Source organism: Globicephala melas, chromosome 8 (genome assembly GCF_963455315.2).
Source record: "Globicephala melas chromosome 8, mGloMel1.2, whole genome shotgun sequence".
Lineage (NCBI taxonomy): Eukaryota > Metazoa > Chordata > Mammalia > Artiodactyla > Delphinidae > Globicephala > Globicephala melas.
Genome location: NC_083321.1, coordinates 48220270 through 48244514, shown reverse-complemented (window position 1 = coordinate 48244514; position 24245 = coordinate 48220270). Strand labels below are relative to the sequence as shown.

Genomic DNA, 24245 nt, shown 5'->3' with positions numbered 1-24245 from the left:
TCAGCAGGGCAGACTTTATTAGTGATATCAGTACAGCAGAGGTGCCCATGGAGCAAAAGGGAGGGGACCCATGCCGGGACCGGTCCCCTCCTTCTGCCCCTGCAGGACCCTGCGAAGATGGGGCCTGGCCTAGACCAGTTCCTCCCGCTCCAGTGGAAACGTGGCGGTGGAGAGCCTGGGGCTGGTCTCGCTTCTTGCTCCTCTTCTCATCCACCCAGTATTGTCACTTCCTTGCAGGATTAGATCTCCCTCCCAGCCCCTAGGCAGGGAACCCCAGCTACTGGGGAGGGGCAGCTCTGGGGGGGGGGCCCTGAAGTCTAAGAATAACCTGTAGGGCCCCTCCCTGCCCCGTGCCCTTGAGTTCCCTGGGGCCCAATGCAAGCAGGTGGAGGGAGCAGAGGGCTTCAGGGCGTGTGCGCCCCCAGCCGTTTGGGCTTAAGGGAGCCCCACAGCGACTGAACGCCCCTGCGGACGGTCCACCCTACACGCCGCGCAACAGACTCAGCTGGGGGTGCCGGGAGGCAGGAGGTGGAGGCCTGGGAGCGGGCATCCAGACACTTCTGGTAGCGGAGCTGCAGAGAGGCGGGGGCGGGGGGGGGGGCGGTCACGCTCCAGCCTGCCCCGTGTGGGCCGGGGGCCACCGCTCCACCACCCTACCCGCTTACCATGCACGCAGCCTGCACGGCCTCTGAGAGGCTGGCAGCATTGGGCTCGCACCAGAACATGTGGCAGCAGAAGGAGGCTGGGCCGGCAGCCATGATGAATGCAAACGTGTGGACATCTCTGCCCACGGCCAGGAAGGACAGGAAGCGCACTCGGCACTCCCCCAGCACTGCCTCCGTCTGCGGGGAGGGGAGCCAGTTGGAAAGGAATAGCCCGGCCCTCTTATACTGGGTGCGTCCATCTTACTGACGGCCCTTCCCCTCATTCCCGGTCTCCCCTCCCTGGCAAGGCCCCTCCATACCTTCTCCACCCAGGTCTTTACCTGCTGGTGCAAGATGGTGAGGGTGGCAGGGGCCACGCTGACGTGACTTGGGGTCCACTGCTCACGGCTACTGGAGGACAGGACCGATTCCAGGGCCCCATTTATCACATCTACCCCTGAAAGGTAAGGATATGAACATGGCACTGCCGGAGGTGGAGAGAGGATACCCCCGCTGTACGCTAGACTTTCCAGCTCTGCCCAGTCCAGCCCAGGGCCTTTGTTCCATCCCCACTTCACTAGCCTACAGCCCCGGCTGCTGCTGTATCCCTTCCTTGGTACTCTCCTGCTTGGCTTCAGTGACTGGCACTTTTCTAGCCTCTTCCACCTTGAATCCTAAGCTTGGTTTGCTTCACTGACTCTCCTTCTCCAGCCTCCTAGGCAGACTGACCCCCCAAAGCTGTCCTCTCCATACCCTGCTCTCCACATTCAGACATTCCAGCGCTTCACACCACAATCCCTTCCAAATCAGCCCCTATAGGCCAGTCCTATCCAGTCCTCAAGACCCAACCTTCATTTTTGTTTTAAAGATTTCCATTTGAGGAATGTTTACTCTTGTGTCATACCAGTGCTAAGTCATTACAGTGCACTATGTCATCTACAATCTCACAAAAGATCCCTTTATCTCCATTTTATAGATAAGGAAACTGAAGCTGATAGAAATCAGGTAATAAACCTTAGGTCACACTAAGAAATGGGGATCTGAAGGTAAGCAGTCTGATTCCAGGGCCTGGGTTCTTAACCAGGCCTCTCCCCTGCCCCTTGCCTATAGTCCTAGTTTCGGAACGAGAGTGCTGTCAAAATCTTAGTTGTGGGCTTCCCTGGTGGCGCAGTGGTTGAGAGTCCGCCTGCCGATGCAGGGGACACGGGTTCGTGCCCCGGTCCGGGAAGATCCCACATGCCGCGGAGCGGCTGGGCCCGTGAGCCATGGCCACTGAGCCTGCGCGTCCGGAGCCTGTGCTCCGCAACGGGAGAGGCCCCAGCAGTGAGAGACCCGCGTACCGCAAAAAAAAAAAAAAAAATCTTACTTGTACTCAGTAATTTCTATGACTTGCTCAAAAGCCAAGGAACGCAAGGTTCCTGGCCTTTAGATCAATCAACTTTCCCTTGTAACAATACCTCCTCTACTTATAACTGCTGCTAAACATTTCCACCCGTGCGCCCCACTTTTGCTTGTACTCAGCAGAGAACCAAGGCAGGAGCACACTGGCATGGTGGGGCAGGGGTTCTGTTCCCTGCACTGCTCGTGAGCTGGCTGTGGCATCTGGGTACCATCGCAGTGAAGAACTTAGGGTGAACGATGCCAACGCAAAAGCACACACCTCTGTGGTCTGCTCTTGGGCCCTCGTGCCCCTTTCAGTGCCTCTGGGCTCCCACCAGGAGCAGAACACATGGACCCTTTGAGGGCAGAAAACAGATCTTCCTCGAAAGTCCTCCCTCTTGGCCTTGCTAGCCTTACCTCTGGCTGCATCAAAGCCAAGCTCCTCTCCTAAGCATGAGGGACTCCAAAAACTGGCCTCATCCGATCTGTCAAGCTTCATATTTTACTGCTCCGTGGGCTTCAAACGATTTATGTAGCATTATTAACATCTAATCTTGGCGAATGCCCAGCGAGGCAGATGGGGAACACAAAGTAAGAGAAGAGGATGCCCTTGAAGGACACACTGTAACTGAGGGGAAAGCCTGTCTAGAGGGCCCTTCCCCTCTTGACTGTCTGCGAAACTCCCAATTCTCACGCCTCAGAGTTCCCCCAGGGCCCACCTGGGAGGCCTTCCCTGCTGTAGGGCAGAGAGGGTGTTGCTGGGACAACTCTCAGCATATCTTGTAACTGCTGGGAACCCTTTCTCCACACTGGGCTGTGGCCACCTCAAGGACAGAAACCAAGTTTCATTCATGTCTGTGTCCCCAGTCCTAGCACAGGGATTATCTACTGAAGGAATTCCAGATGCTTGAGCAAGTCACCAGCGAGGCAACATGGGCAAATGCACCCAAACCGGTATAACCAAGCAACCCAGAAGCCACAGGAGGGTGACAACACAGGCAGGAGTGGGAGGGCCAGGGCAGCCTGCAGAGGGCTCAGATGTGAATGACATTGATGCCAGTCAATGGAAAAGCTCAAAGATCATGCGTGTAGACCATACATCAAACTGCTTAATAAGCAGATGGAGCTGCGGAGGTGGCACCTGGCCCCAGGATGCGGAGAAGCATGCAGGCGGGGAAAGCAGTGGAACTAGGTGGCCCGGAAAAAGTCTATTTGGTAACAGCTCAGGACTGAAACCTACACCCTGACCCAGCCCCAAGCTCCCAATCCCCCTTATATCCTTATTTTTTTGTTGTTTTGGTTTTGATTTTTTTTTGCGGTACGCGGGCCTCTCACTGCTGTGGCCTCTCCCGTTGCGGAGCACAGGCTCCGGACGCACAGGCTCAGCGGCCATGGCTCACGGGCCCAGCCGCTCCGCGGCATGTGGGATCTTCCCGGACCGGGGCACGAACCCATGTCCCCTGCATCGGCAGGCGGACTCTCAACCACCGTGCCACCAGGGAAGCCCAATGTCCTTACTTTTTTTCCATCTCAGTTGTAGCCTTCTAACATCCTATATAATTTACTTATTTTATCTATCCTGAATAGAATGGCAGCTACTTGAAGGCAGGAATCTTGGTCAGTTTTGCTCATTAACACCAAGAACCTAGAGTAGTGCCTGGCACAAATCAGGCACTCAATAGTCATTCGTTGATGAACGAATGATTAATGAGTGAATACTGCAGCTTCAGGAGGGACCAATGTTAAACTCATGGAGGTTAAAAAGGGAGCACAAATAAAGCATGAAGTGGGGCTTCCCTGGTGGCACAGTGGTTAAGAATCTGCCCACCCATGCAGGGGACACAGTTCGATCCCTGGTCCGGGAAGATCCCACATGCTGTGGAGCAACTAAGCCCGTGCGCCACAGCTACTGAGCCTGCGCTCTACAGCCTGCGAGCCACAACCACTGAGCCCACGCACCCCAACTACTGAAGCCCGCGTGCCTAGAGCCCGTGCTCCACAACGAAGAGGAGACCCCGCTCTCCGCAGCTAGAGAAACCCTGCGCGCAGCAACGAAGACCCAATGCAGCCAAAAATAAATTTTTAAAAATAAATAAATTTATAAAAAAAACAAAAATAAAGCATGAAGTGAGTTTAGGGACTACTGTGTGAAAGCTGTGGCTTCCGCAGAGCAGACCCACTGAGCTGACGGACGGCAGAGGGGCCGGCGAGGGCTACAGACAGTTGCTTTAACGTGGTGAGAACTTATGTGAGTGGCAGGGGGACAGGGGAGTAGGGTCGTAACTGCAAGAGGCATGAAGTTGGGGGTGAGGGAGAGGAGGAAACTAGCACAAAGGTGAAGGGCTCAGCCACACCTCCTTCCTGCTCCCCCAGCAGGACTTTCTCGCCTGCGGTGGCAGTGCCACGGAATCCAATCCACTCCTCTCTGCTAATCCAGGCCTTCCTTCAAGCCCCAGCTAAATCCCCACCCTCTCTAAGAAGGTTCCCTCACTGAATGGAAGGTGCTGGTCACTAGTCAGGATGGTTTGAGAGGAAGAGCAGAGAAATGAAGATGACCAGGGTTAGAGTCCTTGGTCTGCCATCTCCTGGGCTACGTTATCTGAGGCATTCTTTCATCTGTGTGTTTGTTTATCCATTCACCCAACACTGTCGAGTTCTTCCTAAGTGTCTTTTGACACGACACCCAAGCATTTCTTCAAGCCGTCTCTTTTTTTCCCCTCTGACCTCGCTCCTCCACTGTCCATTAAATGTTGGAGGGGCTCACCGCCAGGCCCAGGCTCGTTTGCCTTCTCGCAGTGGCTGCCCACTTTCCGGGCTCGATCTTCTTCACACTCGTGGCTTTGATTACCTCTCTAACCCAGTGGTGCCCACACTTGTATCTCCAGCCCAGACCCCTCCTCCGTGAATCCAGATGCCAATGTGAGTTTGCCACTCACCTTCCTGAAGGCACATCAGACTCAGGATGCCTGAAAACTGAACTCAAACCTCCAAACCCAAACTGGCCTCTTCCAGTGCTTCCTACCTTTAGAGAATTGCACCACTATCCGGTTAGCTCCGAAAGCCAGGGGTCAGTCTTAGTGCCTCTGCCCCTCACGCCGCATCCAAACAATCACCAAGGCCTCTGCTGACTTTAACTGTCTAATCGTCTCTTGAATCCACACACTCCTCTTCAGCCCCAGCACAGTCCAAGATGTTCTCATTACTGGCCACAACTACTGCAAGGTCCTCCTGGGTTCCCCACGTCCCCCTCCCCCTGCTGAGCAGCCTTCTCCACTGGTATAGCCAAGGTGAGCGGTACAAAACTCAAATGATTATGCCTAGCGCGCTCCAGAGAAATCCTCTTATAACTCCCTGCCGCTCCTAGGACGAAGAACAAATCACTAACGTGGCCTACAAGGTCTCGCAGGGCCTGACTGCCGCCGAGATCCCAGCCTCATCTGGCACGGCTGGCCTTCTCTCAATGCCTTTGAAGTACCAAGGTGCCTCCCGTGATGGGTCCTCACACCGTCCACTCTGCCTGGAGCGATCCTTCCCACTTTACTCCTGTCTCCATGCCACCTGGCCACATTAGATCCTACTCATTTTTTAAATCTCAGTTCAAATGTCACTTTCTCAAGTCTTTTAGGACTCCCTAGCCTAAATGAGGCTCCTCTGTTACACAGTTTCATAGCATCTTGCTACTTTCTTTCAGCGAATGACTCAACTTGTAATTTGACATTTATTTATGTGATTATTTGATTTATTCCTCTTTTTTTCTACTGTAATCTCCTGTAACCTCCATGAAAGCAGGGCTGTGGCCATTGTTCTCCCAGGACCTGGTACATGGTAGGCTTCATAGGTATTTGCTAAGTGAATGAACAAGTGAATAACAGGTACCGTAAAAGCACTAGAAACGTGAGTGGACCTAACAGTCTCTAGCCTCGGTTTATCTATAAGATGGGTATCATCATAATCCCAACCTCACAGGATCCTCAAGGATTAAGTGACACATAAGGGAGTACTTTACAAGCAATAAAGCATGTTGACAGATATGCTCACTGCTTCCTCTCTAGATGCTCACAGCCCATACCCAACCCAGCCCCCGGCTGCTCCAGTGTTTCCAGTCATCGAAGACCCGCCTCCCAGCCTAACCAAAGCTTTTCTGTGGGATTCAGGAGTGGGTCTCCCTATATGCCCGGTTCACTGGTTCACAGTGAGTGAAGGCAGGGTACGGAGTGCAGCTGGGACAGAAGTACAGGAGGTGGGATGCATTTTGAAGGGCAGGGAGACATCAGCATGAGGAAGGTCTGGTAGAAGGGGCACTGGGAGGCAGAGGGTGGGAGCAGAGTTTGGGGATCAAGGAGGTGGTCCCTGCGTGAAAAGGGACACACATACCAACAGGCTTAGCAACAGGCACGTTCCCCAGGTAATAGACTTGGAACTTTTGTACCAACTCATTCTTAGGCGCTGGGAATTCCACTGCGGGGAAGAAAGGAGAGGATCAATCATAGCGGCAGACCTTGCTCACTGCCAGTCCCCACCACCAGGGTATAAGCTGGACATTCACCCGGCCAAGGCCCTACCTCCACCCCCTCCCCCTGCCTCCCTTTAACCAAAGTCCCTCCACTTATTTGACCCAAAGAATTGAGCCTCCATTTTTCTATCACTCTGTCCAGTAGCTCGTGCCTCTTCTTGGGTCACCCCACCCTTGCCCACAAAGCTGAGGCAGACCTGGTAGGGTTGTGACACTGACCTTGGAAAGGGACATCCACAAGTTTAGAGTGGTCCAGAGAGAGTCCATTTACCAAGCAGCGGGCGTTGCGCCGTTCGGCCATGATCTGCAGAAGGGGAAAGGGGGAGGGGAAGAGCGAGGGAGGGTGTGTTAGGCTTCACGGCCCTGGAGCCCCCCACCCCGCCTCAGTGACCCCACCCACATCCTTGTAGAGCAAAGGTGGCAGCTGGCCCAGGGTGCGGAGGGGGCCGTGCCTTAGAGCAGATCTCATGCAGGCTGGTGGCGATGTTCTTGGCAGGTGCCTCACAGCGAAACACGTGGCACTTGAGCATCTGGGTCAGCTTATCGCGAGCCACGTAGGCAAAGTCCCTGTTGGGGGGAGGGGCACCTCAGCGTCTCCCAGTGCCCTCCAGTGCCGGGCCTCATTCCGCCCCACCCACGCCCTCCCCATCCATCGCAGCTCCTCCAGGGCTTCTGCCCTCGGGATGGGGTGCTGCGGGCGCTGCCTCCTGGCCGGAGGATAGACAGGCAAGCATGCCGAGGTCAAGGAGGACGGGCGAGCACAGCGGGCAGGAAGGGGCAGGGCAGAATAGGGGAACTTGGGTGCTTCATGGCATCTGGTCTAGGTGTGGGAAGAGGAACGGTCAAGGCAAAGTAGGCATAGTACCTCTCTCTGGGTCCGGCAGCACAAGAGAGGCAAAGAGCAGAGTTAGGGAGGAGGGCCCCACTCTGACTGCCCGCCCCCCCAGGACCCCTGGCCCTGCTCCCACCTTCCGCTGTCCCGCCCGACGCCCCACACGCGAATGCTGACGATGGGCTGGGCGTGCAGCAGGGCCTGACTGTGCGGCTCCACCAGCTTTAGTGTCTCATCCTCCAGCTGTAGCAGCAGATCCTTTCCCTGCAGGCCCAGGAAGCGGACGCTCAGCGGTGCCCCAGCTGGGAAGGTGGCTGAGCTTTGCCACTTCCAGCTTGAGGGAGGGTGAGCCCCAGCTCGAGGGCCCTTGCTTTGGTGTCGGACCAGCCACCCTGCAGCCTCCCTCTAGTAAAGGTCCCACCTGTCACCTCTAACGAGACTCCTTTTATCATCCCCATCGCGTCTCCCAAGGTCCCAACGTGGAGTCACACGTCCACCTCACAGGCTGTCACCTGGCGGGTGTGCACCTCCCTCCCCAGCCCTTGGGGCGGCAGCTGGGCTCTCCCAGCCCTCACAGTTCCCTTCACTTCTCCGTTGCCCGGCCACCCTGCCAGCTCAGGCCCTCACCTCCCCCCAGCCCCCAGACATGGGGTCGTGCAGATTGTTTTTGTGGTAGGAGAGCTGACGGATGCAATTGTTGACTGCCACACTGCTGCGGCCAGGGGCCAGCTCCTCCTCCGTCATCTCCACCCAGCCAAGGGAGCGCACGGCGAAACACTGCCAGACACAAAACAGGGGGCGGGAGATAGAGGCTCTGAGCTAAAATCGGAAGAGCCCCCAGCCCAGGACGCAAGGAGGTTTGCTGAGACCAGAGGAGTTCCTGACTCAGAACACAGTGGGTGGGAGGATATAAGACTAAGAGGCTCTACAAACAGGATATAGTTGCAGGAGGGGTGCTGGTCTCAGAGGAGACCCCTGCCAGTCGAGGAAGCGTCTGAGCCAAGCCTGGAACGGCCCCCTGCCAGGCCACAGGACTGGTTGAGTTAAAAACTGAAATGCCTCCCACTCAGACACAGGGGTCTCTGCTGAGACTTCAAGAGCTCAGGACCTGGCAAGCTGTACTGAGACCACAGAGGCCCGCAGAACATGACCCAAGGGGCATTCCTGTACACAGGGGGGCCCAACGTGGGAACGGGCATTGGTCTTGAACAAACCTTGATCCCTGGGTTGGCATTCCGTGGGGGCAGCTTCTCCTCCTCTTGGGGCAACGGCTCTGGGCTGGAGGCAGGTGGTAACACTTGGTACAGGCCCCCAGACGGGGAGCTGTCCCACGGTCCCTTCCAGACAGACCCATCCCACTGTCAGCCCACTGTGTCATGCCTTCCCACTTACCTGAGGCTCTGAGCTGGGAAAGGCAACGTCCCCTCCTCAGGGTCCTTCAGTCCCAAATCCATCGGGGCCTCCTCACTGGGCTCATCCTTGGGAAGGGGAGAGAGGAATCAGGACCAAAATGATGCCCCTTCTCCAGCTCCTCCATTGTGAAGGAGGTCCCCTCACTCACCTTCCAAAATTCTCCATCCTCGAAGCCTTCTCCATGCGTGAAGCCGGTCCAGGTGAGCTAGGAGGGGTGGGAGCCAGGGGTGGGTGGCTCATCTAGCAACAGCAGCGCCACCCTCCCCCCCGGTCAAAACCATCAGGCCCGCGAGCCTCACCTGGGACTCCTCGCGGGGGCTGCTCCCCTGTGATGGGGAGGCCTGGCCCGGGGGCTCCCACTGCGTGGTCCCTGTTGGGATGTGCCAGTAGTAGGTCCCTGAGGTGTCCTGGACCCTCATCCATCCAGCTGGCAGGTCGGAATCCGTCTCGAAGGCGTTCGGGTTCCAAAAGGAATCTGCTAGGTGGGGGGTCTTGGTGAGGGTCTGCCCACCCAACCAGCAAATCATGGGTGCTATGCCCAGTCCCCTCCCAAGACCCCATGGTGGAGGAAGGGCAGGGGAAGGGCTCCAGCACAAGGTTCCTCATCCTCCTAGAGCTTGAAGTCTGGAGTCACAGCATGGGGGGCCCCCAGCGTGAGACGTGACTCAGGTCTCCTCCTGGGCTCTGCTCCTGGCTAACATGGCCAAACAGAGGGAAGGAGGGAGGCAGAGAGAAGGGAAGGAGGTTGAGTGACCCCAAATGACCTCCTGTCAGACATATCCGGATCCCAGGTGCACACACTTAGCGGCTCCTGCACACACGGGTGCACACAGACATACAACATATACAAGCCCTACCACATACCTGTGCAGCCACCACAAACCCAAGGGTGTACACACACAGGAGATACCCGCAGACAGCAGGTATCGCATACGGGTGCACGCGCACGTGCAGGGGCAGACACACACACACAAACTCCAGCCATCCACTGATGCGGCCACCATACACAGAGGAGCGCGCACACACAGCGATACAGTCCAGCCCCTGCCACATGTGTGTGCAGAGACCACACCCACAATGACCCCCAAAACATGTGTGGGTACCACACAGACACTGAATACACATTCAGACACACAACATATGTCAGCCTCTGCCACATGTGTGCAGATTCCGTAGACACCCACAACCTAACCCTTGCCACACACGAGTGCAGGCGAACATTCCATGCACATGCACACACACCACGCACCTGTGACATAGCCCCTCCTCCCCCGGCAGAGCCACGCCACTCCGGCCCTGCAGCCCAGCTCAGGCCTCCACCACTTCTGTGCTCCCTGCCAGCCCCGCCCCACATCACGCCCGGGGCCCGTGCTGCCCCTCACCTGGGCTACTGTCCTGCAGGACGATGGCCAGGAAGAAGTCCTGGGAGAACATGGCGCTTGTTCCCAGCCCCTCCTGCCTCCACCCTCCCTCCTCACAGCCCCTCCAGCCCAGCCAGCTGGGCTCACAGCCTGGTGCTGGGCTGCAGAGAAAAGCTCATCCCGCCCCCTTCTCACCAGGGCAGAGCGCCTGCCAGGCAAGATCCTCCCCCGCCTGGAGCTCACTAGGGAGGGGCCAGGACCACCAGGTAAGGGGACCCCACTGGGGTGGGGATGTGGGGTAGGGCTCATGAGACCCCAGCCTTCCCTGCTCACATCTCTTCTTTCTAATCCTGCGTCCCCTCCCCCCAGTCCTGAATCTCCATCCCACCCCAAAGCGGTCACCTCGGTGCCACAGTCAAGCCCAGTCTTAGGGACACCAGGAGGCTCAGGCCTTCAGGAATCCCCCAGCTACCTGGGGCCCTGCAAAGCCTAGAGCTCTCAGTACAAACAGGGTGTGGCTTCAAGGCTCCCGGGGATCCCTCCCCTGCCCAGAACCTGCCCAGCAGTTCGAGCGGAGAGTGGGCTTCAGGGGCTGGGCCCCGGCAAGCTTGAGGCTGGGCTTGGGGCTTCCCAGCACCAACCCCCCTCACCTGCCAGGGCCCAGCTAGGCTGCAGCGTCTCCTCGGCAACCGCAGCACCAGGACCGGCTGGGAGCGCCCAGACTGCTGACGTGCTTCCCGTTACCAGGGAAACCAGGAATCCTGACTGGTCCAAGAGGCAGCACTGAGGGACAGGCAGTCCCCAGACCCAGGCTGCTGGGCAAACAGGCACGGAGGGCTGGGAGTGGGCGTGGTTACACCAAGGGGGCTGCATACCTGATGTGAGAGTCATTGGAGCGAGGTGCCTCACTGCCCTCAGCTTCCAAATGAGGTGGGCCCACGGAGGAGGGGCTCTTCTTGCCCATCCAGCCTCTAGGTACCCATTACTGCCTCTTTCCCCCCACCCTCCCCTCCCCTCAGGCCCTAGGGAATTAGAATGCCCGCTTTTCCCCAGAGACCCTCCATCGCCTTCAGGGCTCTCCCGCCAAACCTTCCAGGAGCCCCACGCGCAGGGCAGCCGCGCTCCGCAGACCCACACCTTTCTTCCTGAAGGGCCACAGGCCCCTTGAATCTGCGGACCAGTTCACCATCTTCTGACTGAGTCACACACACCAATCCATCTGCCATCCCTGTCAGCCTGCACCTTCCTGCTTCAAAGAGCTTCATCCTTCCGATCTGTCCTGGAGGGGCCGCTCTCGCCCCGACCATCTGGGAGGCCCTTCTGGAGCCTGGCACGTCTCCCTCCAAGCACAGCCCCACCCCGGCCTTTGCTTCCACAAGCACGCATTTATTCAGGAATGTACACTTTCACTCCTGCACCAATTCATTCCGGCGCTCCTTCACGCACTCAGAGGTTCGTGTATCATTCATTCACCCACGCATGCCTCCCAGGCTAAGCCAGATGCAGTCATTTGCTCAGGAGTCAGGAACGCTCTCCTTTCCCCACCCCCACGCACGCCCGTAGTCCAGACTAGTATCTTCTACCTGGGTCAGTGCAGCAGCCTCACGAAGGGTCTCCCTCTCCCTGTTTAGTCTCCTCCAGTCTGAGCTGCAGGCTACATCCCAAATGATTGTTCCAAAATGCTAACCTTCTCTCCAGTTGAATCCTCTAATTGTTTTCTCCTTGCCCTCAGGATAAAACCCAAATTCCTCTACAAGGTTTGTTTGCTGTTATGAGCCCCTAATCGCCTGCCTCTCAGCCTTACCTCTGACCACCCTCCATACCTCTGGTCTCTCTCTCCCTGCCTGGGACACGCCCCTTATCCTCCCTGAGCCCAGCCTCCCTCCCCTCAATCTTGACCTGGCACCAGCCACTCCTCCTTCCAGCATCAATGTAAAGGTCGCTTCTCAAAACTGACCCACCCCCTCTCCCCAACCACGCACACAGGCAGGGTGCGGGATGTCCCTCCTGCACGTCCCCCACCCCAGGGCCCAAACAACCTGTTTACTTCTGTCTCCACCCTAGACTGTGAGTGCCATTGAGGGCAGGAACATCTGACCCCTGCAGTATATATTCTTAGCATTTAGGACAAGGCCTAGCAATGAGTATGAACCCAACACAGTGGGTTCCCAGTATGAACCCAACACAGGTAGGAAAGTTCATTGATTCAACATTCATCATTTGGTCATCATTCGTTCATTCATATACGTATGCATGCAATCAACAACTTGGTGGAGATCCTAGGGTGGGAAGGAGAAAATAATGTTTGCTCAATTCTACCACATTCCTACAGGAGCCCAGACCTCCTCTGTGGCCTTCCTGGTCATAGCAACACAGTTACAAAAGAGGCAGTGGCGCAGCCCCTTCCGCTAGCAGCCCCTTCTCCAGCAGAGCTCGATCCTTGCCCATCCTCTCGCCACACCAGCTCGCTTGCTGAGGTCACTGCCCACACCCAGCATACCCTTCCCAGCTCTTCAGCAGTTCTGTCCTCCCACTCGCAGAAAGCTCATAGGAGCGGCCACTACAGTGACCATTCAGGGGCCCCAGAGCAGCCAGGCTCTCCATTATCTGGCCCCAGATTCACATCCCCTAAGGCAGAGGTTGCAAATAAGCAACCTGCAGTCTGATGTAAACCTCAGATAGATTTTGTTTGGCCTGCATGGTGCTTTTTTAAAAAACAGACTTGGTTGCTAACATTTAGAAATTGGGATGTTTCACATCAATATCTAGTTTTCAGTTTCCCTTGAAAAGTTACATGAACTGGCTCCATTGAGACTACATTTCCCCCCACCTAACCCTATAAAAACCAGCTGGAATGGAGTAGTAGCTGTTCCCTGCAAAAGGGACCCAGGCGAGGACCACTGACTGCCGCTAACATCCCCCTAAAGACAGGCAATCAGACTTTGTCTTTGGTAGAATTACTCAATACCACCTGTGAAGTGTTCTTACAAAAACAAAGAACCCCTCAAATCTGAATCTGATCAAGGCTCTAGAATTCACTGTCAATTTACAGGAAATCCAGGGAAAGAGGAACATGTTCAACACCACACAGGGAGGGTCTGCAAATCCAGACCACGGAAAGCCCAGGGCAAACAACACAGTGGCTTCAATTAAAACAACAACAACAAAACACCGAGCAAAAATAGAGAGATGGAGGAATAATGTATAGATCAAAAGAAATCTTGACATATTGACTATCAAAAGGTCTCTTCCTGGGCTTCCCTGGTGGCGCAGTGGTTGAGAGTCCGCCTGCCGATGCAGGGGGCGCGGGTTTGTGCCCCGGTCCGGGAAGATCCCACATGCCGTGGAGCGGCTGGGCCCGTGAGCCATGGCCGCTGAGCCTGCGCATCCGGAGCCTGTGCTCCGCAACGGGAGGGGCCACAAAAGTGAGGGGACCGCATACCGCCAAAAAAAAAAAAAAGAAAAAACGTCTGTTCCTATTTGGATATTGATGCAATGAATCAAAACTTTTTAAAGAGTGGGGAGAACGTTTATCAGACAACTGGGCAATGTAAACATTGACTGGATATTTGATGATATTAAGGAATTATTGCTAAATTTCCGTAGGCATGATATTGATATTGTGGATTTTTTTTCAAGAGTTTTATCTTTCAGAAAGGCATGAATGAGTGGGGACTTCCCTGGTGGTCCTGTGGTTAAGACTCCGAGCTTCCACTGCAGGGGGCATGGGTTCGATCCCTGGTTGGGGAACTAAGATCTCGCATGCCGCACGGTGCAGACAAAAAAAAAAGCATGAGTAAACATTTACGGACGTATTTGCTTCAAAATAACTTAGGCTGGGGCCCAGGAGTAGGTGCGGGTATAGATGCAGCAAGGTTAGCCACGTGTTGCTAATTGTTGAAACTGGGTCATGGGTAAATCAGGCTCGTTATTCTATTATTTTTGTATATGTCTGAAAATGTCCATAGTAAGTTCTTTGAAAGGGGATGACACGCTGCCCTTGGCTCATCTGAACTGCATGCTCCCTGCAAAGGTCCCCCAGTTTGGGGTCTGGGTAAGGTGCCTGCTGCCTGGTGTGGGAGGAGTCTTTCCTGACACTAACATCCAGCCCAGGCTTGTGGCCGCAGCCCATTATCTCTGCCCCTTGCTCCTCAGCTGTCTGCATCTCTATGTGACACTAGCAAATGCAGAGACTCAACTTATTTAAATGGGACACATTTAATGGTCAATCCTGGGAGTCCTAATATCTATCCCCCCCACCCCAACAAAGCATATGTTTATTCTTCCTTTGCTTCCTAACTTTTAGTCAATATCTTATTCCTGACTAAACGGTACTCTTGCAACGTCCAGTGTGGTGCTCTGCACACAATACCCCATTCTTTTCCAAATAGACCTCGGTGGGGAGGAGCTGCCTCTAAATAACAGCCCGGAGTGCACCTGGGCTCATCGTGCTGTAGGCATCGGTGACAGCGTAGGGCCAAGAGCTCGGGTCTGCACTTGGACTTGGTTTAGATCTCAGTTCTACTGTGATCTCAGACTGTCTGTGACCCTGGGAAAGGACTAAACCTCTCCAGGCCTCTATTTTGTCACCTGTAGTATGGGCATAAAAAAATAGGATTCCACACGACAATGCTGAGCACAGTGCCAGTACCTGGTAAGTGCCTCATACACAGACCTAGGCCACCATCCACCGGGAGTGTGGGATGGATGGGTCTAGTGCTTGTTCAAGCACTCTCTGAACGTAGGGGCCATGTCCTTCAGGAAAACCTGGGCGTGGCCTGCTGAGGACTGAGGATACAGGCTCTGTGACTCACGCCCAGGCTGGCCCTCTGTATGGAGGGACCCCCCCCCCCGCCCTCTCGCCCTCCCACATTCCCCACAGCAAGCTCCACAAGGTACCTGTGTCCTCCGGGGAGCCATAGGAGGGGCTGCCCTGGGATAAGGTGGCCCAGCTCGAGTCCTCGTCACTGGCTGCGCTGTTCCGCATGCCAAACAGAAGGCTGGCACTCTTGCTATGCTCTCGGGGGCCGTCTGCGAGGGCCTGGGGCCCGGGGGGCACCTCCGCACTCCCCAGGGGCGCCGGCAGCCCTGGGGGAGAAGACAAGTCGTCCTCGTCTTCCTCCTCGTCCTCGTCATCCTCCTCGGCCTCCCCTGCTGCCTTCTCCTCTCCCTCCTCTGGGCCCTGCTCTCGGGTGCCGATGATCAGGCCGGGTCCTCGGAGCCCTCTGTTGGCCGCATTATGGGCGGAGAGCTCCAGCTCAGAGTACAGGTGCATCAGGCCTTTGGGGCCCAAGGGTGCCATCTCGGGCTCCTGGCTGGCTTCCTCAGCCAGGGTCAAGGTCACGTTGCGATTCTGGTCACGGTGGGCTGTGGCGGCCCGCCGGAGCTGGTTCTGGCCCTCCTTTAGCCACTTGGCATTGGCAGGGCCCGGCTCGGGTCCCCCCCCCTCCCCCATGGCGCTGCGCAGGTCCTTGGGTCCCACGGCCGTGGCCTGCAGCTTGGCGTTGAGCAGCTGGTTGTGGGCAGCGTGCAGGGGCAGGGGCAGGCTCAGCGCGGGGCCTCCGTGGCTGTTGGCATTAATGGCCGACTGGCTCAGGGATGATGGAACAGACATGGCCTTGGCAGATCCTGCAGGCGGGGAGGGGAGACCATGTTGAGCCTCCAGGTCAGGATAGCAGCACCCCTGCTTCTGTCCCAGGCCTGTGCCCTGCACCTCCTCATCTCCCTGCTCTCAGCAGACCAGCACACACCGCTGTGTCCGCTGAGCTATTTTCCCAGGAGAATAACTGGGCTCAACTTCTGTCCGCCATCACCACCACCACCGGCTCAAACCCCACCCCCACTGACCAGGCCCAGGCCCACAGTCCACCCCATCCCCAAATCCCCAGCGCTGAGCTTGCTGGGATAGCACAGCCAGCCCCTGCTTTGCCCTCACTCCCAACTGCAGAGACTCCACACAATGGCTCTCTGTGCGTCCCCACCCCCAGCTCATCCAACTGGGGCTTGCTGTGCCAGGGGCACAGATGGTGAGGGACTGGCTCGTGTGTTCTGGACACTGGACACTGCCTGCCCCCTTCCTCCTGCCACACCGCTATGCACAGCCCCACCACTGTGAGCTCCCCACGCTCTGTTCCTATCGTCATAAATCGCTGGGTCCAATCAGCCCCCGAGCCCACCCCATCCTAGAGACCATGAGGACAAGAGAGAATGAGCATAGACCAAGCCCTCAAGGGCAAGGTCCTAGGAAGGCAGGTCATAAAGGAAGGGCCTTCAGCTCCAACTCGTGGTTCCTTTGACCAGTTGAAGCAACATTTTGGTGACTGTTTCGATAAAGTATCGCACCTCGGGTACCAATTCCTCTGCCAGCCCCTATGATGCCCCATGCCTGGGTCACTGCAGGAGTCTTTGATCTGGACCCTCCAGCCCTTCAGGTCTTTGCCCAAATGTCACCTTTTCAGTGAGGCCTTCCCCGGATACCCTTTGTAAATCTGCAGGCCACCGGGGCCCCTCCCAGCAATCCCCAAACTCCCCCCAGCACCCAACACCATCTGACAAGCTAATTTATTATTTACTTCGTTCAATGATTGTCTGCTCATGACTCTAATTTCAGTTCCACGGTGGTGAGGATTTTGTCTTTCTTGTTTTTTTTTTTTTCAATGTAGTATGCCTAGGGCTTAGCACAGTGCTGACACAGAGCAAGAACTCAATAAATATTTGTTGAATCAGTGTAGGAATCTGCCCTCCCATCTGCCCCAGGCCCCATTTTGCATCTCCTCTGCCAGTTTCAGAAAACATACTCCGGTCGTGTTACTGTGTCTCAACCATTGCTCACGATGCCCCAACCAAACTCCACCTGCCCTTCAGGTGAGGTCTCCTGTCCCACAGTGAAAGTCCACCAGTCCTATCCCCTCGGACCCCCTCCTGCATCCTCAGAAGCGCTTCGTGGATCACCTTCTCCTCCGATCAGCCAAGCCCATCACCCTAACGACTGATCTCACCCTCAAAGCCCCATTCCACCCTCCCCATCTCCCTGACCTTCCACTGCTAGGCTTCTCTCCTTCCCTGACCCCGCTATAATGTGCTCACTCCCTGGACCCTCCCTGGCCACCCCCTCACAGTTTATTCTCCCTGACCAACCGTTATCCGACTGTGTCTCCGCCTGACCCTCTTAGACACTATCCTCCCCTCCCTGATACCCTCACTCAGAGGTCTCTTCCTACCTGACCTCCCCGCAACATGCAACTCTCCCCTACGGACCGCCTCCCAGGCACACCTTCCCCTCAGACTCCCGCTGCACAGTCCTTTCTCCTCAGTTTCTTACCTGAGCGCTCTCCACCTGCCTGTGTGCCCTGGGTTCTTTCTCTCCTTGAACCCATGGCCCCAGTGTTCTCTGTCTCCACAGCACAGCTCTCAACCCCGAGCACTGACAGCCCGGAGGTGTTTAGGCTGCCCCGCAAAGCTCTGCCGTCTCTCGGGTGCAGTGCCGGGTCCTGGGGCAGGGGCCGTAGCTCGCCTTTCCATCACTCCTAGCCCCTCAGACCCTAGCACAATGCTATGCACACATGTGTGAAATAAATGTGAGAAGGTCCCTGTCCACATGTCTGCCTCACGTGTAACCACCTGCTGGTCTGCTCAGTATGGCTCCACCTCGGCAATGAGAAAGCTCGTGGCCACCGGCATAAATGAGAAAGACAGACGGCCCTGTCTCTGCCCAGAACCACAGTAATCTTCCAGAAATGGAAACCAGATTGTGTCACTCTCCAGCTCAAAAAGTCAGATGGCTCAGGACTGCCTTTAGGATAATGTCTGTACTCGTTAGCAGATCACCAAGAGCCTCCTTGAGCCAATGCCTATGACCTCTCGGGCCTCCTCCCCGTCCTGCCTCCTTCCCACCTGACACTCCAGCCACAGGAAGTATGGTGGATTCTAGAACATGTCACACTCACACGGCCCTGGCTCTTTGTCTACACTGATCCCTCGGCTTGGAATCCCGTCTCCCCGTGTGAGGACCTCTGCTTATGTTTCACTACTTGGCTCAGCGGTCAAAGCTCCTAAGCAGTAAGTCTTTTCTGTCCAGTCCCCTATCCCCATCCTCACGTGCCCATTCCCTCCCTGGCTCACCATACCCAGTACTGCATTCTGTCCGAACATCTGAGACCCTGTCTCATTCAACTTCGCACCCATTAGCAAAGAGAGTGTGCTGTGCGTCTGCACAGAGTGGGCCCCTGGTCAGGATGGAGGGGTGAGAGGAACAGGAACTAGGAAGCTCAGAACTAATTGGGGATAGACACTGAGACAGGCTTGTGTGGCCTCATGGGCTGGGGATGGGAGTGTCAGGGAGGGTGCTGGAGAATGATGAAGGGTCCCTGAGCAGGAAGTAGGATGGGGTCCTGGACAGGTGAGGCCTGAGATCTAGGAAAAAAGGGAGGGAGGGAGCTAGCTTAAGCCGATACCCTAGCTCAAAGGCTTTTCCTTTGAGTGGCATCTCCATGAGTTTCAGGAGATGGAAGACCCCATGACTCTGCCACACTCAGGGCATCACAGGGGTGCCAGGCCCTTCTCTGAAGCAGCAGTGTACGGAGCCAGGTTTCTCAGTGTTCAGGCCAGGACCAACCTCCTTAGCATCTGGAAGTGTGGTCTGGGAAGGGCACGTGCCCCGTGAGGCTGGGACAGTGAAGAACCAGGGTGACTGCAGGGCAGTCATGGGGGCAGAAAGCACTGGGGGAGGGAAGGGGGAAGCTCTGCTGTGTGAAGAGTGCTAAAGCCTGAGCGCCTAGCCCAAAGCAGTGCGGTCTCCTTCACCTCACTCTTTAAGGTCAAAGGATGACCAGCTGCCCAATACCTTCAAGAAGGGGCACCACCTAACCTCTCCCCTCTCACTGGTGCTACCCATACCTGGAGCCTCTCAAAGGATGGAACGAGACAAATGGATTCTGGCTCAAGGCAGGGAGCTGGGCGGAGCCCTCAGGGGAGGAGCTAAAAGAGTGGCCACTAAGCCTGAAGGGGCTGATAGGAGACCACACGGGGAGCCAGGCGAGGCCTGCTCAAGGTCAATGGTCTTCTAACCTGACCACTTACTATATGCCAGGCACTGTGCTGGGCATGGGGGGAGAGTGATGAATAATAAAGAAATGACTGTTCCCCGAAGGAGCTCACAGTCTAGCAGGGAAACAGTCACTGAACACCTCGTTACAATGCAGTGTAACGGCAGTACCTGGCACTCGAAGCACTCCCTATTTGTTGAATAAGTGATTGACTATTTTGATGGGGAAAGAACAGGGCACTATAGGAGCCCGAGGCTTACTTTGACCGAGACATTGGCGAAGACCTGCCTGAGACAAGAACACGACTCTCCTTGGACCACCCCCTTCACCATCCCTCCCTCTCAGAGGATGACCCCCAACGCACTCCCAGTTCACGGAGGAAATGGCAGCTATCAGCCAGAGAACATCCTCCAACCTACAAACTCAGCACCTATCCTTTTACCTCCTTTTTCCTAAAACCAGTTGCTTCACCTGTCACTTAAATCCTTCCTTTCATGCCTTTCCAGGAATTGTATGCCACTGTTAATCCATGTTTTTCTTCTACCTAATCAACCACTCCTCAGCGGGATCCACCATCTCCCGACTTAAACACAGAGTCTTTCTTGACCTGACATTCTTCCAGCGCCACTTGCTACTCTCTTTTCTCCCCCACATCCGCAAACTTCTTGAAAGAGCTGTCTTCACTCATGGCTGCCGTGTCCTCACCTGGGTCTCACTCTTCAACTATTCCCAGTCCTGCTTCCACTCTCAACATGCTTCAGTAACAGCTCCTACCAAGGTCAACATGACCCCTGTGTCATTTAATCCAACAGACCCTTGGAGTCCTCATCCTGGTTGTACTCTCAGCAGCATCTGACACCATGGGCCTCTCATGCAGCTTTCATCCATGGCTTCCACACACTACATCTCCTGGTTTTCTTCCTACTCTCTAGTTACTGCCTGGTGGTTTCTTACACTCCTTTGCTGGCTCTTCATCCTCTGCCAGCCGTTACTCACTGGAGTTTCTCACAGCTTGTTCTTATGCCCTTTTCTCTTTCTCACCCGATATTCGACACAGGTATTCATTCATGCCCGTAGCTTCAGGTGCCCCCTACAAATTGATGCTTTCCAAAAGTACACCTTCATTTCAGACCTCTCATCTGAGCTCTAGACACACACATTCAACTTGCTACTCAACATCTCCACTCGGATGTCTCAAAGGCCTCTCAAACCAACATATCCACTCATGTTTCTCTCTCCCACATCTTAACTGGTCCTTTCAGGATCCTGGCTCATGGAATGACATGACCACCAGCTCTGTTCTATAAACCAGAAGTAGCAATACCATTCTTTTTTTTTTTTTTTTTTGCAGTACGCGGGCCTCTCACTGCTGTGGCCTCTCCCATTGCGGAGCACAGGCTCCGGACGCGCAGGCCCAGCGGCCATGGCTCACGGGCCCAGCCGCTCCGCGGCACGTGGGATCTTCCTGGACCGGGGCACGAACCCGTGTCCCCTGCATCGGCAGGCGGACTCTCCACCACTGCGCCACCAGGGAAGCCCAGCAATATCATTCTTGACACCACCTTCTCCCTCACTCCCCACATTCAATCCATCCCCAGGTACTGACGATTTTCTATCCAAGAAAAATTTTTGGACTTGATCGACTCTCTGCATCCACTACCGTCAAGAGTCCACACCAAGGACAAAGACTTTAAGATCAAAATTCTTAACATGCCCTCGATTGTCCGGCTCAGCCTTCCTCTCCAGCTTTGGCACTCTGCTGTCCAGCATCACTGGCCTGCTTTTGATTCCTCGAAGACATCATGCTCTCTCTTTCCATCAGGTGTCTGCACATGATTCCCCTTCTGCCTGGACCCTCCTTCCCCTACCCTCTCAGTCTAATTCCTTTGCCTCTTAGGTCAAATGTCATGTTCTCAGAGACGCCTTCCTTGACCCTCTCTCCCTACCTCCTAGTCCAGTTTAGGTGGTGCTCTTGTGTGTTCTCAAGGCACCATTCACCTTTCCCTTCATGGTATTTATTACATTCGTAATTTTATTCTTATCTGATTTTCCCCTTAGACTGTCAGCTCCATGGGGACAAGGACACAGCCTATTTTGCTCGTAATTATATATTCAGTGCCTGACAGTACCTGGTATATATTAGGCGCTCAAAGCATACTTGTTGAATGAATAAATGATCAGATAGTTTTGTTTTTTTTTTAAGGAAAACACTACGTTAGAGTATTAAGAGGAGGTAGGCAAGAGGGTATGTTATCAGAGCAATCAAGGAAAAAAGGGGGTGTGTGGCCTAGATTAAGTTTGGCAGCAGTGGGTAAGATGCAGTGAAATGAATGGATTTGTAAAATACTTAGGTAGTGGACGTAACAGAACTTGGTGACATAAGATGTACAGAGTGAGAGAGAGAGACAGTAATCTAGAATGTGGCCTAGGATTCCAGCTTGGGTAGCTGATTGGAAAGTATCCATTTCTGAGAGTTGAAGGAGGAGCAGATTTGAAAGAAGGGGTAGAGAGGGAACATAGGAAAGATAATACAGCTTGGGATCAGTAAGTCTGGAAACTCCTGTTGGATTTCCAAGGGGATGTCATGAGGCCAGTTGGATATTGCGTCTGGAGTTCAGGAAAGAGATCTGGGCAAGATGTATAAATCCGAGAATCATATATGTGTGTGTGTGTGTGTGTGTGTGTGTGTGTGTGTGTGCGCGCATATATATATATGTGTGTGTGCATATATATGAAATTTGAAGCTTTGAGAGTGAATAAAGGACCCGAGGAGAAAGTGCAGAATGAGCGAAGATGGCCCAGGAAAGAACCAAGAGCCTCACCAGCATCTAAAGAGAGGGGAAGGAGGTAGCAGATGAGATTGAGGAGCAGACAATGCTGCAGGACAGAAACCAGGAAAACGTTTCAAGGAGAGCTGACACACACCACTAATACTAGAAAATGGAAGGCGGATAATAGGAAAGTGTCCATTGGAGTTGGCCACATGGACATCTCCAGTGACCTTGGCTTGAGCAGTTTCCGCGGGTGCCAGAGACAGAAGACGGAGTGAAGTGAATTAATGGGACGTGAGGAAATAAAGACATCAAGTGTAGACGAGGTTCTGGCTTTAAAGAGTGGAGAGAGCTGGGCCTCTGAGGTACTGGGAAAGCAAGAAACGCACAGGCAGATTCAATAGGTTCGAAATATCCTCTGAATTGGCAGCGGGAAAACTGCTCCTAATGGGTGCTCCTGCCAGTGCTAGGCCTCCTGGCCGAGGGGGGCCACAGCGGCCCCAGGGCACACCCCTCGGTCGCCGAGGGCAACAGAATGCGGCTTGACAGATGCCAGGCCTGGGACCCTGCAGGAATCCGTGCAGCCTCTGAGCTTACCTCACCACACGTCCTCTTCCCAGTCCTTGACCTCCCCTCCCCCATCCCCTAGTCCCCATCCCCCATCCCCCCACCGCCCCTCGCTTCCCTTCCCCTGTTCTCGCTCCCTATTCATCCCGGAGAGGCAGGAGGTAAAGGTCGGGGAGGGGACGGTGTGAGGACCGAAGTAGAGTCCGACCTTGTAAGGCGGAGAACAGGAGGGTAGTCGGAATACGCGGTGGGAGGGCCGCGCGCGGGGATGGGGCCTGGCGGGGGTACGCGGGCCGCCGCGGAGCTCGGGCTGCGGGGTCCGCCGGCCACTGGAGGCCGGGATCCGACCGCCCGGGCTGGGTCCCGGCAGGGGCAGCTCCTACCTGCGCGGGGAGGCCCCAGGCCCAGGTGGCGGAGGTGGCTCAGGCTGCAGGGCTCGGGCTCCGCGGCGGCTTCTCCATCACAACATCCCCCGCCCAGGAGCGCGCGGGCCGCGGGGCCGCGCCCGGAGCAGCGGAGGCGCGCGCGGGGCAGCGGGTGGGGGAGGGGCGCCATCTTGGGCCGGACGCGGGCCGGGGAGCTGGAGCCCCTCGGCGGCGTCACTGGTGGCAGCCGAGCGGAGGGCCCCTCCCTGCGGGACCCTCGGGCCTCGATGAGTCCAGCGGCCCAAAGCCCCTCGCCGGCCGCCATCCCTGAGCCCGGGTCCCAGGGTTCCAGAGCGCTGCCCCAGCCTCCGCCGACCCCCGCCCAGCCCGGCACCGCCCTCCACCACGAGGCCTTGGACTCACCCTGTGCGGCCCACAGGGCCCCGGCCCCGCACCCCGGCGGGGCGACTCACCGAGGGGTTGGAGCGGGAGCGGCTGTGGCAGTGCCAGGGCCGCGGCCGCGCGGGGAGGGGCTCCGAGGAGGCAGCCTGCTCTGCTCTTGCGGCAACACTCCGTGACGTCCTGGTGGAGAAGCGATGAGGGCACAGCGTTGGTGATAATAATAGCTCTTATTTAGTGGCCGCTTACACGGTGCCAGGCTCTGTGTTAAACCCGTTATATGCATTCGTCCTCACATCAGCCCTGTGAAGTCGCCACTATGATCATCCTCAGTTTTCAGAGGCAGATGCTGAGGTTCAGAAAGGTAAAACGACTTGCCTGCAGTCACAGGTAAGTGGGGGAGACAAACTGGAACCCAGATGTTTCTTAACACCCTACCACTGCTGCTGAACATGAAACTGTGACACCAAGGCCTTGCAGATGTGAAGAATGAATCGCTCCCTGGTGGAAATTCACAGGAGGGAAGGAAGAAGGGGGAATGTGGATGAAAAGTGTGAAGGAAGGAATGATGGGGCCCAATATTGCACAGACTCCCTGGATAGTGAGATAGTTCCCAGTGGTCAGGTCAGCGGCACAGAGGCTTTCAAAGATAGTGAGGGGGAATATTACCATCCAGAAGCCCTCTCCTGGCTCATTCCTCTAAGGCAGACGATTTAATTTATTGTAACTACTAAGTACTGAGCAACTGACTCAAGATGCCCTCAAGGTACCTAAAACTAAAAATGTCCAAATCTAAATTCATTGTCTCATCCCCTTTATTGGCCTTCTAAGAAGTTTCGCTGGGGTGAAAAAACCCTCCCCAGTGCATGTGTGCACGAACACGAACACACACACACTCACACACACACAAACACACACACACACACGACTGGATGCAGCTCCACTTTATCCATCCC

At 55.6% G+C, this 24245-nt stretch overlaps 1 protein-coding gene across 9 annotated transcripts; it reads right to left on the bottom strand.

Annotated features, from left to right (window-relative positions):
• Positions 1-23513, bottom strand: APBB1 (amyloid beta precursor protein binding family B member 1). Of its 9 annotated transcripts, none has more exons than XM_030831221.3 (14): positions 23364-23513; positions 15043-15771; positions 9082-9260; positions 8931-8987; positions 8762-8847; positions 8584-8647; positions 7997-8146; positions 7506-7633; positions 6990-7104; positions 6757-6841; positions 6399-6482; positions 986-1101; positions 666-842; positions 1-572 (listed from the first exon to the last, which is right to left on the bottom strand). In XM_030831221.3, exons 2-14 carry the CDS (start codon positions 15755-15757, stop codon positions 405-407), a joined length of 2124 nt encoding a protein of 707 aa, XP_030687081.2. In that variant the 5' UTR covers positions 15758-15771; positions 23364-23513; the 3' UTR covers positions 1-404. The 9 variants fall into 9 exon arrangements, with proteins under 9 accessions (XP_030687081.2, XP_030687080.2, XP_030687078.2 ...); XM_030831220.2 differs by having other exon boundaries at positions 23314-23469; XM_030831218.2 differs by lacking the exon at positions 23364-23513 and adding an exon at positions 22909-23052.
• Between the last annotated feature and the right edge of the window lie 732 nt (positions 23514-24245).